Consider the following 17,779-nt stretch of genomic DNA (forward strand, 5'->3'; position numbering starts at 1 on the left):
CCTTTATTTGTTATAATTTTGATGATTATGACTTACAGCTTATGAAAAGCCCAAATTCAAAATTAGAATATTGTGAAAAGGTTTTCATAAGCTGTAAGCCATAATCATCAAAATTATAACAAATAAAGGCTTGAAATATCTCACTTTGCATGTAATGAGTCTATATAATATATTAGTTTCTCCTTTTAAGTTGAATTACTGAAATAAATGAACTTTTGCACCATATTCTAATGTTTCGAGTGTCACCTCTGCATGTATCCGAATCAGCCAGCAGTTTAAAGGGATAGTTTGGCAAAAAATGATATTAAACCCATGATTTACTCACCCTCAAGCCGTTCGAGATGCATATGTCAATCATTTTTCAGACGAACACATTTTCAGGTATTTTAGAAAATGTCTTTGGTTATAATGTCAAGTTATGGGGTCCACCTCCTTCAAGTCCCAAAAATGTGCATGCATCCTTCACAACAGTAATCATCCGGCTCCAGGGGGATAAACAAGGCCTTCTGAGGGTAATCCGTGCGCTTTTGTCGTAAAAATATACATATTTAAAACTTTATAAATGAAAATAACTGGCTTCTGGCAACAGTCGACGCGCGATCACGGGAGATGTTGCCGGCGTAGCGTAGGAAGCGTCGTGACGTAGAACGAACGTGACAGCGCCGCCAGAGAGCAAAACAAAACTCAACTCAGGATTTCTGTGATTTAAAAAATGTGTGTTTAAAAGAAAATGTCGGAGGATTTTGATAATAGAGAAGAGGATATTGAGCGTTCGTTCTACGTCACGACGCTTCCTACGCTACGTCATATACGCCGTCAACCATCTCCCGTCGTCGGGAGTTCCAGGCGTCGACCGTTGCCGGAAGCCAGTTATTTTCATTTATAAAGTTTTAAATATGTATATTTTTACGACAAAAGCGCACGGATTACCCTCAGAAGGCCTTGTTTATCCCCCTGGAGCCGGATGGATTACTGTTGTGAAGGATGCATGCACATTTTTGGGACTTGAAGGAGGTTGGACCCCATAACTTGACATTATAACCACTGAAAGATCTAAGACATTTTCTAAAATACCTGAAAATGTGTTCGTCTGAAAAGTGATTGACATCTTGAACGGCTTGAGGGTGAGTAAATCATTGGTTTAATATAATTTTTAGCCGAACTATCCCTTAAACTCATTATCGTCGGCTGAACTGCTATTACATCGCTGTGATTGAGCGGATGTGTTCCTGTTGCTGCAGTGCCTGTGGACCGTCTCCCCGTGTTAGTGATCGCGAACTCTCAGAACATCCAGATCACGTCTCTCAGCGGCTCCAGCAGCCCGTCGCTCTACACCAGCACTAAACAGACCACGGCCATGGACTTCCTGTACGCACAGGAAACGGTTTGCTGGATCAATGTGGGCGAGTCCCCCGCGGGCACACATCTGAAGTGCGCCAAGATCACAGGACTCAAGAGCTTCACCGAAGAGAGGACCATCAACATCTCCCTCAGCTTACACCGTAAGTCACAGAGCAAACCACTTCTCTCACTCTCACACGTTATAACTGAGGAAAGTCATGTGAATTAATGAAGATGCTTTGGAGATTAGTAATGTTTCAAGAATGAATTCAAGATTCACCTGCATTTAGTGTGTCCACAATCCACCAAAACACATCTTTATACCACACGGCCCTCCTGTCAATCATCAACACCACATCTGGTTACAATAGTAACAAAGGTGATATTTATGCATTTTATGTAAATAGTCTGCTATACTGTTATAAAGATCTCCTCGATTTACATTACAGACGATCAGAATTTTATCTTGATTTTTGGTCATATAAATATCAGCATCTGCACCAAATTGCATATTTTTTTATGCTTATTTTTTGCATATTTTTTGAATCACTATAACATACATTATAGTGTATAGCAGTTGTGACCCCCCTTCCAAAAGTCTCCCATCCATCCTCATCCAAGGATTATAGGCCAATCGCCCTCACCTCTCTTTTAGTTAAATCACTTGAGCGGATAATTAAAACACATATCATGAATTCCTGTAGACATGCTCTTGACCCCCTACAATTTGCCTACAGATTTGGGAGGGGGACGGACGATGCCATTGTGGTGCTTTTTAAATTATCTGTACACACACCTGGAGGGTTGTAAAACACATGCTCGCATTTTATTTGCAGACTTTTCATCAGCATTCAACACAATCCACCCACAAATTTTAGCAAACAGACTTAGAGACAATTTTCAGCTAAACTCATCACTAATTAACTGGATCTTGGACTTCCTGAGTGGGCGGCCACAAAGAGTAAGGGTGGGGAACACATTATCTGGGGTCCGCTTCACTTCAATTGGGACACCACAAGGTAGCGTCTTGTCACCACTGTTATATATATTGTACACTGACTGTTGTCGCAGTAGTTATCCTGGACGTTATTTCATTAAATTTGCAGATGATACTGCTGTGATTAGTTTATTGGAGCGAGATGAAACTGAACATGGTCCAGTGTTGCATGAATTTATTGACTGGTGTGAAGCCTCTCAGTTGCACTTGAATACGTCCAAGACCAAAGAGTTGGTCTTTGATTTTAGACATGGGGCTCCCTCACCCACTCCAACTCTGATAAAAGGAGAGGAGATAGAGATAGTGAAGGAGTATAAATATCTTGGTCTTATCATTGACCAAAAATTATCCTGGGATCAGTGTGCTGATGCCGTTTTTAAAAAGGGCCAACAACGTTTGTATTTTCTTAGAAAACTTGTTTATTTTAATGTTGACAACAAAATGTTGACTCTTTTTTATAAGTCTTTTATTGAGAGTATTCTCTCTTATTGTATTGTATGCTGGTATGGACATTCAAAGATCACCCACAGGAACAAATTGGGGAAGATTGTTAAAACCTGTGGAAGAATGATTGGTAAACAACAGGTAGACCTGTACCAACTATATCTGACAAGATTGGCACAGAAGGCAGACAAGGTTTGCATGGATACAACCCATCCACTTTCAGTGGAGTTCAAGCCTCTCCCTGGTCGTAGATATAGATACCCTAAGGTTAGAACAAACCGAGCAAAAAACTCATTCATTCCCATGGCAATAACCCAATCAAATAAGGTGTGGTGAGGGGTATGATTGGAGAACATATGTGAATGTGAAGTAGTTTTTATTTATTTATGATATTGTGCATGTGGATATGTTTGTGTTGTGGATTATGTGTCAATATGTCTGTACTGTACAACAAATTGCCTCTCTGAGGACATTAAAGTTTTCTAAGTCTAAGTCTATACTGTATATGATCAATTGAAGCCAAATATGATACTTCACAAAAAAATGCACATGCAAACTTTTTATTACATAAAAATAAAATTATATATATATACACTCTAAAAAATGCTAGGTTGTTTTAACCCAATTTTGGGTCAAATATGGACAAACCCAAATGTTGGATCAAAAATGCAATTTAAAAATGTAACCCAATGTCTGGGTTTGTCCATATTTGACCCTAAATTGGGTTAAAACAACCCAGCATTTTTTAGAGTATATTTTAGTGGTCAATAAACTGTTCCATTAAAAAAAAGATTTTCCTGAAAATGATCTCATATGTCCAGCTTTACTGGGTTAACTGTTCCACCAGTATCAGGTTATGGCCTTACCATTTAGTACCATTTATCTTGACTAATCCTACATTTCTGAACAGAGCTATTCATTGGTGATCATCTTAAATATTTCATATTTTCCTTCTGTGCCTTCAGATAGTGTCTGTTTTGTGTGTGTTTTTTTGCCTGTGCTGTTTGGATTCACTCTACAGTGATCAATACTACTTTCCATGGGTGTTAATGGTACAATAAAAGCATCATTGACATGCATGGCGGCGGCGCTGCTTCAGCACATTAGTGGCGGTCTAAACCGGAGTAAGATGCTGGATGCACAGAAGTGGCACAACTGTGTAGATAATTCACCTCTGAGTTTCATTTTAAACACTAGTTGGATCGCTAGTTTCGACAGGAAATGATGTGTTAACCTGGAGTGCATAGTTTGGGTCTGACAGCAGCGCTGGCTCTCACTGACCGTCCAGATGGAGATTCAGGAACGCACTGAGCGCAAGAATGCAGACATGACCGAGTGTTTGTGTTCACATACTTCTGAAGAGTGTGTTTCGGCCCTGTCTTTGGGTTTAAGTGTGAGTTAGTCTGAATGCTGCAGTGACTTCCAGGTTCTTGGCAGTTTTAATATGTTTCTCAGTCACACACTCACAGGTCACACACTCACAGGTCACGGGTCACAGGTCATGGGTCACAGGGTTGACTGCGACACTCTGCCCTCACTAGGAAGCGATAAAGAGATCATTGGCTTCCTGTTGCCAGTTAAAGATTTGTGTGTGTGTGTGTGCGTGCGTGCGTGCGTGTGTGTGTTTGTGTGTGTGTGTGTGTGTGTGTGTGTGTGTGGGGGTTTTTGTGTTTGTTTTTGTATGTGTTTGCGTGCGTGCGTGCGTGCGTGTGTGTCTGTGCGTGCGTGTGCGTGTGTGTGCGTGTGTGTGTGTGTGTGTGTGTTTGTGTGTGTGTGTGTTTGCGTGCGTGCGTGCGTGCGTGCGTGTGTGCGTGCGTGCGTGCGTGCGTGCGTGTGTGTGTGTGTGTGTGTGTGTGTGTGTGTGTGTGTGTGTGTGTGTGAGGAAGAACAACGAAAGGGAGAATAATAATGAAGAGGTGAAAACGGGAATCTCAAACAGTGATCTTGAAATCTACTTCTCAAGGCCAAAACTTTTCTTTTAGAAAGAATGAGTAATTTAATAACTTGAAAGAGTCTCGTGAACATGATTTGGTATTTTCATTGCAGATTATTGCACCATTTCGTGGTTAAGATATCCGTTCAAATGCCATTCTTTTCGAGAGAGCTCAAGAACCTGAAGCGTTTCTCTAGAAATGCTGTCGTGAACGGGTCAGATCTCTCTAGCTGGCGGTCTCTGGAAGGGTCACACAGGAAATGTGTGTGCCGTGATTCATGACCTCAGCGTGACATGCAGATGAGGCGACCAGATGTTTTCCACTCTTCTTCTCTTCACAGTGTAGGAGTGATGTGTTCTGCTTTTATCTCAACAAACGGAAAGATACTATTGTAGAATTCATGGAAACAGACGTTTTAAATGGCACCTATTATGGAATTTTGAAATTTACCTTTCATGTAGTGTGTAACATAGATCTAAGTGAACAAAAACATCCTGCAAAGTTTGAAATATGAAAGTGCACCGTATATAAAGTTATTGTCTTTCAAAAGTGAGAGTCGACTCTGAGTCATTTTTATGAATCGTTAGAAGACCGAAGCTTTTTCTCTGACTAGATGACGTCAACTTGTCAAGTTATTTGAATACGACACGCCCACTTATTGCTCTCCAAGGCCAGCAGGGAAACATCATGGCGACGAGACGCTGTGTTCTGAAGTGCAGCTCAAAAGCAAACTTTTTTTCATCTGCCCAAGGAGGAGCATTTGAAGACTAAGTGGCTACAATTCATATATACAACTATACCACAGAAGTATAGTCCGAGCCTTGTGCTTTGTTCGCGTCATTTTGAAGACGATTGTTTTTTAAATGCAATCAAACTTGGATTCGCGAGTGGCTGATATTGAAGGAAGGTTCAGTTCCAAGTGTATTTGCATCAGCTTCCTCCTCCGTATCACAACCTGTAAGTGTTATTAATAATTGTTGCTTTTATATTTTATGTAGCATGCATAATTATTTTGTTTGTTGTGTAAGCACCGTTTAGCTTCTAGGTCTTCAATGACAATTGTATTGAGATATGTGAAGTGTTTGTCGTTGTTTTCGGAGTTGTCTAAAGAATAGAGTAATAACTGTAACGTAACTGCATTTTTTTTTTTGTAAAAACGTTATGTTTATGCATCGGGCTAACGCAAACAAAGACTGATTGTGCTTTTACAATATGAACTCTGGGCTATGCTCGCTAACATAACATTAAATTATTTATCTTATTTTTCGTTTTTTACTACAAACTATAAAGCAGTGGACTATAATCATTATTATAATACAATTTAATTGATAAAAGCATCATTGTACTCCGTGTTAAACAATAAGTATTATCTCTGTAAACACTGCTGGGTCATCTGACCAATCGCAGATTAGCGTCGCGCAGAGGAGGGGTTTGGAAAACGAGTCGTTAAACGAATCATTTGGGAGTCGGTGAGCAAATCAGGTAAAAATAAATGCATATTATACAAAAACAAAAGTGTTTTTTGTCATTGCATGCATGTAAAACTGTTGTTGGGGACTCCCTAAACAACATTAGGAACATTTTAAATGTCATAATAGGTGCCCTTTAATGCATGAAGAACATTTACCTCACTAGTTAGAAATCACAAACTATGGTATTAATATGTGACCCTGGATCACATAACCAGTCACGAGTCGCACTGGTTTATTTTAGCCAACAATACATTGTATGGGTCAAAATTATCAATTTTTCTTTTATGGCAAAAATCATTAGGATATTAAGTAAAGATATTTAGTACATTTCCTACCGTAAATATATAAAACATGTATTTTTGTGAGTGAGTGCAGCACAATCGTGAACATAAATGCACAACTTTAAAGGAGATTTTCTCAATGTTTAGATTTTTTGCTCCTCAGATTCCAGATTTTCAATAGTTGTATGTAATGTTTACATGTGTGCAGTAAACTATTGTTTTCAATTAGAAAAATACAAAATAGTAAGCAACCAAATTAATATACATTTATATAATATAATATATAATATAATTTATAATATGCATGTGGTATAATATAGTAGTAAATATATTTAATCTAAAAAACATACTATTATTAACAGCATTGCTGTTAATTAAAATAAAAACATAATTATTATGTGTAATTTCACATAAAGGTCTAGATTGCAGCTTTAGTTTGGCATGTTAGCACTTTACTTAACTATAGGGTTACCGTCGTGTTTTCACTACACACAGATATTCAGTTTACAGAAGTTTACAGTCTGGTTTAATGTTAAAGCTGTGTGATTTTTACCCCCATCTAGCGGTGAAAAGGTATATGACCATCCAGTGAATATTAGTTTCTGTTCCTCTCAATTCCGATTTCGTTTTAACTCCTACGGTGGCCAATGTAGTCCAAGATTAACATGGCCTCCAGTTCGACCTCGTCCATGAGTATTCCTTCAAGTGATGAGGTTACTTTAGAAAACTATTATAATTTGCAGTAATTTAATTTGTCAGTTAACATATAGGTTATGACATCTATGTAAAATGAATAATAGTTTTATGTTTTCGTTATTTTTTTACCATTTCATTGCTAACATCAGCTATCAGTCCCAGACGAATGCAAGCTAATCTTAGTAAAGTAACTTTTATCAGTGCTATCGTTATTCTGTATATTGTACGACATCACTAGCGTAAGGCAACGTTTACATTGTAGGCTATATAATTTTCTCCGTGAGCAGAGATCAGTTGATGTGACGGAGGTGCGAGGGAGAGGGAAAGGAAAAAATAAAAACAGGGCCGGTGCCAGTGAATTGCGGAGACGCGAAAGGCGAAGCTTGAATTAACGGGTATGTCCCTCTTTGGCTAATGTACTTTCAAGATGGTGGAGCAACATGGCGACCGACATTCGAACCCCTCACCCGTATGTAGTGTTGTCACGGTACCAAAATTTCAGTATTCGGTACCGATACCTGTGAAAATCCACGGTTCTCGGTACCAATTTTCGGTACCAAAGCTAATTTAGATTAAATTTGCATATATTAAGGTGTATATCCATTTGTTAGATAACATTAGATACAATGACCTAACAATAGTTATATACACTGAAGCAATTATTCTCCTTATGGTAATTTAAAAATGTAGCCTAGCCTACTAATACATTTTTTAAATCAAAAGTTTTATCTGTTCATGAACAATCAAGTGTTTGTATTAAATAACATTCACAAACATACATTAATGTTGTAAAAATATATTGTTCACTCAATGTGTTGGATGTTAGATAAGGCATTAAGTAATGTTAATGAATGGTATCTTATTGTAGTGTTACCAACTAAACAGGAGATAAAACGTGTTTTATTTGACTTGACTGTCCTTTTATTTAATTCAAAACTGCGGTCATATTTAAAAGGCCTTTTAAGCTAGATACAACCGCACACGATACCACTTTAGGGGCCGTTCACATATTGCGTTTTATGCGCGTGCAAATTCGTTATTTCAAATGTAGGCGCGCGGCTTATAATAGAAGCATCTCAACGGGTCATGTGACAAAAACCAGCGGCCTTTCCGTAACAACATGGAAAGCTCGGCCGAACAGCTGATCATCGCTGTACAGGACGGCTTTTTATTTCTCATCTTAATTAATATATCTAGTAGTAAAGCTAATGCAAGGGCTAGAAATCAATAATTCTTTGATGATACTTCCTCGTCATCATGGAGAGCGCAGTTTGCACCGCTTTCTCCTCTCCACAAGTGCGTGCTTTCCCGTTGCGTCTGCCGTTGCTATGCAACCATGAACAGAGGCGCGCCTGCCGCCTGGGAAATGAATTTGCACGTGCAAAAGACGCGCTATATGAACGGCTCTTTCCTCCTTTCTTGTCAACAAGTGGATTCAGAGCCACCGCATTAGCAGCGCCGCCGGTCGCCATGTCTCGGTGTGTTTATGAAGAGGACGCAACTGTGCACCGTTCGGACAGCGAACTAATAACCGGATTAACCCGATACTTCGGTACCACCGGTACTTAAGAAAAGCTGGTACCGTAACCATTTAATTTTTTTAGTACCGAAATGGTACCGAAGTACCGGGTCTTTTGACAACACTACCCGTATGTATTTTCAATGGCATATTATACACTCACAAGAATACTTTATTACTTGAACGAAGTAAATATACATTAATGAGCACATATATTTTCGAAAGAACTAAGTGTTTTTAGCTAAGAATAAACTAAAAAAGTTACACAGTGTAGCTTTAAGAAAATGCATTTCCAATGTGAGGAATTATTATCCACAATTAAAGTTCAACCAAATAATTCCTTTTTTGATTGTAATTTTTAAGTCCTAATTCCTCAGATTCCAGATTTTCAATAGTTGTATCTCTGCCAAATATTGTCCTATCATAACAAACCACACATCAATGGAAAGCTTATTTATTCAGCTTTCAGATGATGTATAAACCATGTGACTGGTTATGTGGTCCAGGGTCACATATCTGTAATGTTAGATTGCAATATTAATATGACATCTGTGAATACGTTGAGTTTTAATCACTTCACTTATTAAAACAGGACACTTTCTCGCTATGGAGCTGCACAAAATGTAACGAGACCTTTTTTTTTTTTTAAGTTGAACTATTTTACCATGGTCTCACTCAAGCACACGTGTGCTCATATATGTGTCTCGAGTCTGCCAGGACAGATTAAGTTCAGCTCGTGAGATACAGAACAACATCTGCTGGACTGCACTCTTCCAGAAGCCATGATCCATATGTGTCTGTGTTTATGTGTGTGTTTTATGAGTGGTTTGTGTAGGTTGCTGGGGTTTGCTGCAGCATATTTATATTCTGTTTTGTGGAACATTTTCCAGACGTCGTGGTTGACATGCGGCGACCCAACCCCCCATCCGTCTGCGGCTCTGGAGCTTTATCAGGAAAACATATAAAACTGACATGTACAGGTGGAGATGTGATGCTTACACCAGCTCAGTTTGCGATCTTTACATCATCTGTGTTTTCTCTTAAATCTTAGTATCTTAGTATCTTGGAAAATGTGGACCGTCATGTACATGTTCGTCAGAGATCAGGAGTGTTATTGACTAGCACGGTCATTTGGTGTGTCTCAGCGTAAATAGCGGACAGACAGGGTGTGTGATGAAGTAATGTGGGTTAAAGCAGAAGGGAGCGGTGTTCTGACATACGGTCTGCGTGGTACAGAAGTTTCCGGAAAGCTTCTTAAACGATCATGTGCTCGAATCGGCTCACGCTTAACCGCGTCTGCCACACATTTCTGGCTCCGCCAACATTCAGGGCATTGTTTTGGTTTTAATACCCTCACGCTTTTCTCTGACAACCTGTGCTTTGCTTGACCTATCTGTGTTCATTGATTGACTTAACTGTTACTTTATTGGTTTTTATCTCTCTTTATTTTAATGTGAACCATTTGAATGGTGTCAGCAAGTCTTGCACCTTTTTTTTGGTCCAAATCAATGAATCAATGTTCATTACACTCTAAAAAATGCTGGGTTGTTTCAACCCAATTTTGGGTCAAATATGGACAAACCCAAACGTTGGGTTAAAAATTTAATTTAATTAATTTAACCCAACGGCTGGGTTTGTCCATATTTGACCCAAAATTGGGTTAAAACAACCCAGCATTTTTTTGAGTGTATGTTGGTGTGCAGCGTGAATCAAGTCCGTCTATTGCAATTGGATGCAATCCAGCTTTATTTTAATGCTTTTATTTATGCTAATCATAGATTTTAATTCCTTCTTGTCCTCAGAGAAATTGCCTTCAGTGAGTAACTAAAAGCGAAGACAAACCAGACACGATCAAGATCATGTGGGTTCAATTTTGGTTGTACAAGCATTGGGACATAACACGAGAAAAAAGGAAGCTAGCAACACTTTACATTGCTTGCCTCTCCTCCTAAATTATTGCCTACCTGCTACAGTGGTGAACAGCCACAGCTATGTCATATTTGTGGGCATTTATGCCTTTATTTTTGTAAGGCTGTTTGACGAGAGACAGAAACGAGGGGACTGAATTGGGACAGGATGTCAAACTCCATGGTTTACAGTAATTTTACAATAGTGATGGGCCGTTATAATAGCCTGGGTGCCGGCCCGAACCCCGCCCACAAAATTTTTTGGTCGGGAAGTTCGGTCTGGACTCGATCCGTTGAGGAGCAATTATGCTCGACTCCCAGAAGGCCGAGCCAATCAAATTGCCAGGGCGGGCTTTAATCGATGATGGACAGATGATCTGCGGTTACGTATTCACCCACGCCATCAAAGAGCGGTTGGGTTGAATTGGTTTTCAACAAAGATGAAGATTCTGCAGCTGGAGAACTGAGATGTTTAGATTCCGCTATCGCGTCTGTTATAAAAGCATTTGTCGATCGGAAAGGTGTGTTTGCCGTCCTTCCTACGGGATTCGGCAAAAGTGTAATTTATCAAGCTGGCTCCGATGGTGGCTAAGAAGATGGGACGCAATGAACACTAATGGAAGGGATGCGCTCACGATCTCTTCTCTGAAGCCTCAGATGAACACGCTTCTTCAGCCGGCTCTCTTTCAGCGTCTTTCCATTTTTTAAAATCAGTCAAGTCATGTTGCAACCGTGTTATAAAGTTGAGACAGGGCCAACAAATGTGAGAAGATTTATTTGCTTTATTGTCGAGATCTAATCCTAAACGGAGAACTTGTTCGTATACATACACCTTTTGTATTTCTCTCAAAAATGCTATTCGTGCTTGTAAGTTCTCCGCAAATTCTTCAATTATTTGTACAACAACGGCAAAGATCGTTTACACTCATTAATTTACTACTTCTTCCAGCTTGCGTGCAGTTGAGCTCTGTTGACCACTGTGCGTCGATCAACATACGTCACTTACTGCGTTGCTCTGATTGGTTGTAGGTCTATCCAATTGAGTGCAGAGGTTTTTTTTTCCTGGTTCGGTTAAGACACGCCTCATAATCAAAGCCCTGTGGAGCAGCATCAGACTCACATTCTGCCTAGAATATGAGTATGACAAAGTCAGGCTACTGTTATAAGGCACAGCTTTTATAAAACTATTACTACATATACCTTGCAAGGTTTCATAAATAAGAGAACATTTTTATTTATTTATTGATAGCAAATTCATAATTATTTTGCCAAGCAATGTATTATTTACAATGGTTCAGATGGTGGAACCAAATTAGGACCAAGCAACTTGCTCCATAAAGTGTTTTTGCCCTGTTTTGCAAACAATAGAATCAAAGACGTCCATGGTTTCAATATGGACAAAAAAATATTACTTACCTCATAGCTGTAAACCTGGCTTGGCATATTGTCAGATGCATTTAGTTTTGAACTGCTGAGCTTATTCTTGAAATGTCAAGGCCGTTTGAGAAACAGCTTTAAACAAACTCCACTATTAATAAAATAAGGTTCAAGATGTAAATACAGGCCTTTGTTTGTTAGGCTCCATGCATTTTCATATGAAGCTGTCTCAGGAAATGAGAGCTAGAGCCATTAGACCATTTGTTTTCATTCAGTGTAGAGGGAAAGTTGTGTCACAAATGGAATTTCTTTCCCTCCTTCCAACGAGACCTACAATTTGACTAGGAATTACAATGAGACTGAAGCCAGGTTCCTCAGCCCACTGTTCCTCTGGTTTTCCTCTGTGGCGTTCCTCTATTCTTGCATTGTTCAGACGGCAGCTGCTCTAAGACCCATTCGTCTTCCTCAACCGTCACTTGTACACTTGCTCTTTTCTCCAATCTTCAGTGTTTTTGATCTGTGTTTTTAATCACTGGCTTTCAGTCCGGGCAGCTGGAAAAGTTTAGGCAGGACTCGGCTCTTGAATAAACAACACCTTTGGGGATACAGCCCTTGATTCCGGTAAACGTCTGGCTCTTGCACAATGGCCAACTTTCCTTTGTAGAAACAAGAGAGGCCAACACTGTCTCTGTCTCCTCCCCTGAGCCTTCTATCTCTCCATCTGTCTGGATTTTCCTGCATCTCCTGTACAATTTTACCCAACAGTCATGGTTTCTATGCCTTCCTGTGCCACGTTTTCACAGCCACTCAATGTTCAAATGTGCAACATCCCATTTAAAAGTATGATTTGGTAAAACTGGATGTCTGGGGTTAAAGGAGGAGAGGTTCAGATACATTGAGACGGTTTGACATTTTAAGGTCAGAATGGGGCGCATTGAAGAGGTGGGGGACTGCAAAGGAGCAAGAATCCACAGTTAGCCACAGCGATCACAGCTGTTAAAACAACTTTGTTGGAAATTGTGTAACATGCGCACATGCCTTCAGATAGTCCCCTGACTCAGCTGTTTCAAAGAGAAAGAGCGTCATTGTAGAAGTGAAAAAGAGAAACATGGATGTGAGACCACTGTATTATTATTAGCACTATTTTAAAATAGAGTCACAGAGTCACTTAACCACAAAACTGCATGGTTGGTAAATGAATAGTCAGCGCCAGTCAGGCACCATTGTGTTTATTTGCATATAAATGAATGCATGCTTACCATTCTTTTATGTTTACTTTCTTAATAAATGCCCCTCATCTTATAGTCAAGATTTGGTTGAGGGTTGAGTCCGAGTCAAGAACGAATTCACATACTCATGAGGTCATGACGAGACCAAAGACAAGATTTGGACTTCGAGTTTTGAGTCCTAGACTATATTTTCATATATCTTGTCTTGGACTCGGGAACGTGTGGGCTCGGCCTTGACTCGGACTCGACCATTTTCAGGTCGTGCCTCAGACTCGAATGAGCTGGTCTCGACTACAACATAGGGTTTTTTTAGCGTATCTTGTGACTAATCGTGAGGAATTTTTAAAAAAATGTTCTTGATTGAATGCAATCATGAATGATTTCAGTTTGTTCTACAACTGTTAAAGAGTTTACGGTCTTATTTTTTGAATGATTCAATCAAAATAAGTACCTCCAATTTAAATTGAGATTTAAAACTTAACTGTATAACAAATTAATAGAATGGGGCACAAATAAAACACATAACTTCTGTTTTACCTACATTTCTCTTCATTCTCTGTTCTTTACAGATGTAGAGCAGATGGCAATAGACTGGCTTACGGGAAACTTCTATTTTGTTGACGACGTGGATGATCGAATCTTTGTATGTGATAAAAATGGAACCACATGTGTGACACTGTTGGATCAAGAACTCTACAACCCTAAAGGCATCGCTCTGGATCCAGCCATGGGGTATGAACATTGTCAAGCTCACACTTCCTCCATGGACACAGCTAGCTAGCTGAATATTGAGCAGTTTCCTTTAAAAAACAGAATATTTGCTCAATGGTGTACGCATGTATAATGATTACTTTCTCAATGTTATCTTCAACAGAAAGGTTTTTTTCACCGACTACGGACAGATCCCAAAGGTGGAACGCTGTGATATGGATGGACAGAACCGAACAAAGTTGGTGGACAGTAAAATTGTCTTCCCACATGGCATCACCCTGGACTTGGTCAACAGGCTGGTCTACTGGGCTGATGCTTATCTGGACTACATCGAGGTAGTGGACTATGAAGGCAAAAACAGACACACCATCATTCAAGGACTGTTGGTAAGGAGCAAGTACAAAGATCAAATGTTTTACATGTGGTTGCACACAAATGTGTTGCTCAATAACTCAACTCTCCATTGTTTTGAATCATTTAAATGACAATGAGTTGGTAAATCTAACATTTAGCAATGATGTCCTGGTACTCTGCATCAACTTCCCTCTTTTACTTCCCCTGAAAGCAACATTATTCTGCAGATGAACATGATTTCCATCTTCTCAAAAACACTTACAGTGAACAGAAAAAGATCACACACACACCTTCATCCATCTGTCCATCAATCATGCAACTATTTTATCAATCCAAACTTCTAGCATCAGCCATTCAGCTCTTAACCATCTAACCATTCATCAAAGTCAAGTCAAAAATCAAGTCAATGTTTATTTATAAAACACATTTGAAAACAACAGATGTTATAATAAAGTGCTGTACAATAGAGAACTAATGGAACGAAACCCATTCAAACATCTAACCATCCGTTCGTCCTTCTGTTGCTCCATCCTAATGTCCATCTGTTGCTCCATCCATCCATCGTAACGTCCATCTGTTTATTCATCCATCCATCCATCTTAACTTCGATTTATTAATTTATCCATCCATCCATCCATCCATCGTAATGTTGATATGTTTATATATCCATCCATCATTCATTAATCGTAACGTCTATCTGTTTATCTATCCATCCACCAATCCATTCATCCACCCTAATGTCAATTGATCCATCTATCTATCCATCCATTCAAATGTCCATCCATCATCCATCCATCCATTCTAATGTGATCCTCCATCCATCCTGACGTCCATCTGTTTATCCATCCATTCTGATGTGACCATCCATCCATTCTGATGTGATCATCCATCCATTCTGATGTGATCATCCATCCATCCATCCATCGTAACGTCTATCTGTTTATCCATCCATCCACCAATCCATTCATCCACCCTAATGTCCATCCATCCATCCATCCATCCATCCATCCATCCATCCATCCATCCATCCATCCATCCATCCATCCATCCATCCATCCATCCATCCATCCATCCATCCATCCACTTTACATTTCAGCAGCTGTATTGAACCTAACATTTACCATTTAATCCATTGCATTGTGAGAGTGTCTAATAGTGGCGAGCATTGTTTACTGTGATAAATGCTTTAGTAGATGGGAGAGACAGTGTTGTTTCATTAGTGCCACTGAGTCATTTTATTAAATCTGATTCTGTAAATATATTAGCCTGATTTCCTCCTCTCTGCTTGAGTTATGGATAACATTTCGCTGCTCAGCCCAAGGCTAATCTGTGTGTTTATGTGTGTATCTTGCTCACTCAAGCTAACAGAGCAAGCACAACTTCCCAAATAATAGAATTAATTGAACAATAATTGAATTTTTTCTCTCTCTCTCTCTCTCTCAGATTGAGCATCTTTATGGGCTCACAGTCTTTGAGAACTATCTATATGCCACAAACTCAGACAATGCCAACATGCAGCCTAAGACCAGTGTGATCCGCGTCAATCGATTCAACAGTTCAGATTATCAAGTGGTCACCCGTGTGGACAAGGGAGGAGCTCTACATGTTTACCACCAGAGACGCCAGCCCTCTGGTATTACACTCTTCCTCATCTATTGCTCAGCTGTATAGATTGAGCCAGTATCATATATAATGGTGTAAAATGCAACCACTACACCACAGTCAAGCTCCAGCTCACTCGAACTCTCTTGTTATTCTTCTTCAGTGCGGAGTCATGCCTGTGAACCCGATAAGTTTGGGAAAGCTGGAGGTTGTTCAGACATCTGTTTGTTGGGCAACAGCCACAAGAGTCGGACGTGTCGCTGTCGGTCTGGCTTTAGCCTGGGCAATGATGGCAAATCCTGCAAGAGTGAGTGACTTCACAGCCAATCAGATTCTAATTCATCTATCAATTGACCCTTCGCAGGGAGCTTGATTGACAGGTGATCTGACCAATCATACTTCGCCATCCGCTATTTTGTCCGACAAAGCAGTCAGGAGAGTCAGTAAATTAACATTGGAGGATTTGAACTTGAGAAGCGGAGTGTACTGACGTCTTTCCGCGGTTAAAACAACATTCCTTCTGATGTTCATTCATGTTTATTTGATGCTATAAATGAACTAGAAGGAAGAGATGATCGGTTCACGAGCAGCTTTAACTGAGGCTCTACAGCGATCTGTCACACACATTAAAGAGACACAAAACGGTATTTATTGTTTAAATTTCTTTTAACAAATTACCAAATTTGAAAGGTGAGACTGTTTAATATGTTTAATATCAAAAGTAACCGAAAAGTAAGCTAGTCTGTGTCTATCAGTGTGTTGTCAGTGTCTCTCTGCTCCGCAATGTATTTTTCACTGCGTGAGAACATGGTGTGTGTGAGAGAGGCGTAGCTTGTCGGACATAGCGACAGTAACTAAAGGCGGGTCTTTGCGAACGGTCAATTCACCATCAGATTTACAGCAGTTTTGGCCAGTTAAAATGAACAGGTTCTATTGGCTCAGCTTCATTGAGCATTTGTTATTTCAAACTCTCGCACTTTTCTTTCACATAGTTCCTTAGTGATGTGTATGCATACCATCTAGACGGGAGGTTTGACCCACACTTTAGCTGAATCTCTCAAAAAGATGAAGGTCTTTACCGGTTACCCCCAATATTGATTTCAAGCTGTTTGCTTTGAATATGCAATGAACTATTGGTAGAATTGATTTGTGAACTGTGAGTGACCTCTGAACACATGACCTTGAAAAAGACAAGAAGCAGAGATTGGAATTGATTGTAAGAAACAAGTTAGTACCGTCACCATAGACTCACTTTTCCCTATGTTCGGTCCCTGGTGTCTAATCCCCAGAGCCTGAGCATGAGTTATTCCTGGTGTACGGGAAGGGTCGTCCGGGCGTTATCCGTGGTATGGACATAAACCCTAAAGTTCAGGATGAATACATGATCCCCATCGAGAACCTGATGAACCCTCGAGCTCTGGACTTCCATGCACAGAGTAACTTCATCTACTTCGCTGATGCCACCAGCTACCTGATTGGCCGACAGAAGATCGATGGCACGGAGAGAGACATCATCCTTAAAGAAGGTGCTAAAAATGTTAATTTATTAATTTATTCATCTTATTGCTGGTGTGTATTCTTCATTTGGTTATGTGTGTATGGTGTTCCAGGTATTCACACTGTTGAAGGAATCGCTGTGGACTGGATGGCCAATAATCTCTACTGGACAGATGATGGTCCCAAGAAGACCATCAGTGTTGCTCGGCTCGAGAAAGCTTCTCAGACCAGGAAGACTCTCATTGAGGGCAAGATGACCCATCCTCGAGCGATTGTGGTGGACCCTCGGCACGGGTGAGCTCTAGACTGAATTGTTTAGCAGTTGTGGGCTAATACATGAATGTCATATCATACATTTAATTGGCCAAAACTGTAAAATCACTTATGCACACTATAGATTTATTTGGTGTATGTTTAA

The 17,779-nt window shown here is 39.8% G+C and overlaps 1 protein-coding gene across 4 annotated transcripts in view; it reads left to right on the plus strand.

The window, feature by feature from the left end:
• Positions 1–17,779, plus strand: part of lrp1aa (low density lipoprotein receptor-related protein 1Aa) — a 187,818-nt gene that overhangs the window by 52,031 nt on the left and 118,008 nt on the right. For all 4 annotated transcript variants that reach the window (XM_079597544.1, XM_079597546.1, XM_079597545.1 and 1 more), the window contains exons 6-12: positions 1,242–1,502; positions 13,767–13,929; positions 14,072–14,294; positions 15,706–15,895; positions 16,028–16,171; positions 17,154–17,390; positions 17,475–17,655. In XM_079597544.1, coding sequence (XP_079453670.1) covers positions 1,242–1,502; positions 13,767–13,929; positions 14,072–14,294; positions 15,706–15,895; positions 16,028–16,171; positions 17,154–17,390; positions 17,475–17,655 — 1,399 coding nt within the window. The remainder of the gene's footprint in view (positions 1–1,241; positions 1,503–13,766; positions 13,930–14,071; positions 14,295–15,705; positions 15,896–16,027; positions 16,172–17,153; positions 17,391–17,474; positions 17,656–17,779) is intronic.

This window comes from Phoxinus phoxinus, assembly GCF_949152265.1.
Source record: "Phoxinus phoxinus genome assembly, chromosome: 22".
NCBI classification, from domain to species: Eukaryota; Metazoa; Chordata; class Actinopteri; order Cypriniformes; family Leuciscidae; genus Phoxinus; species Phoxinus phoxinus.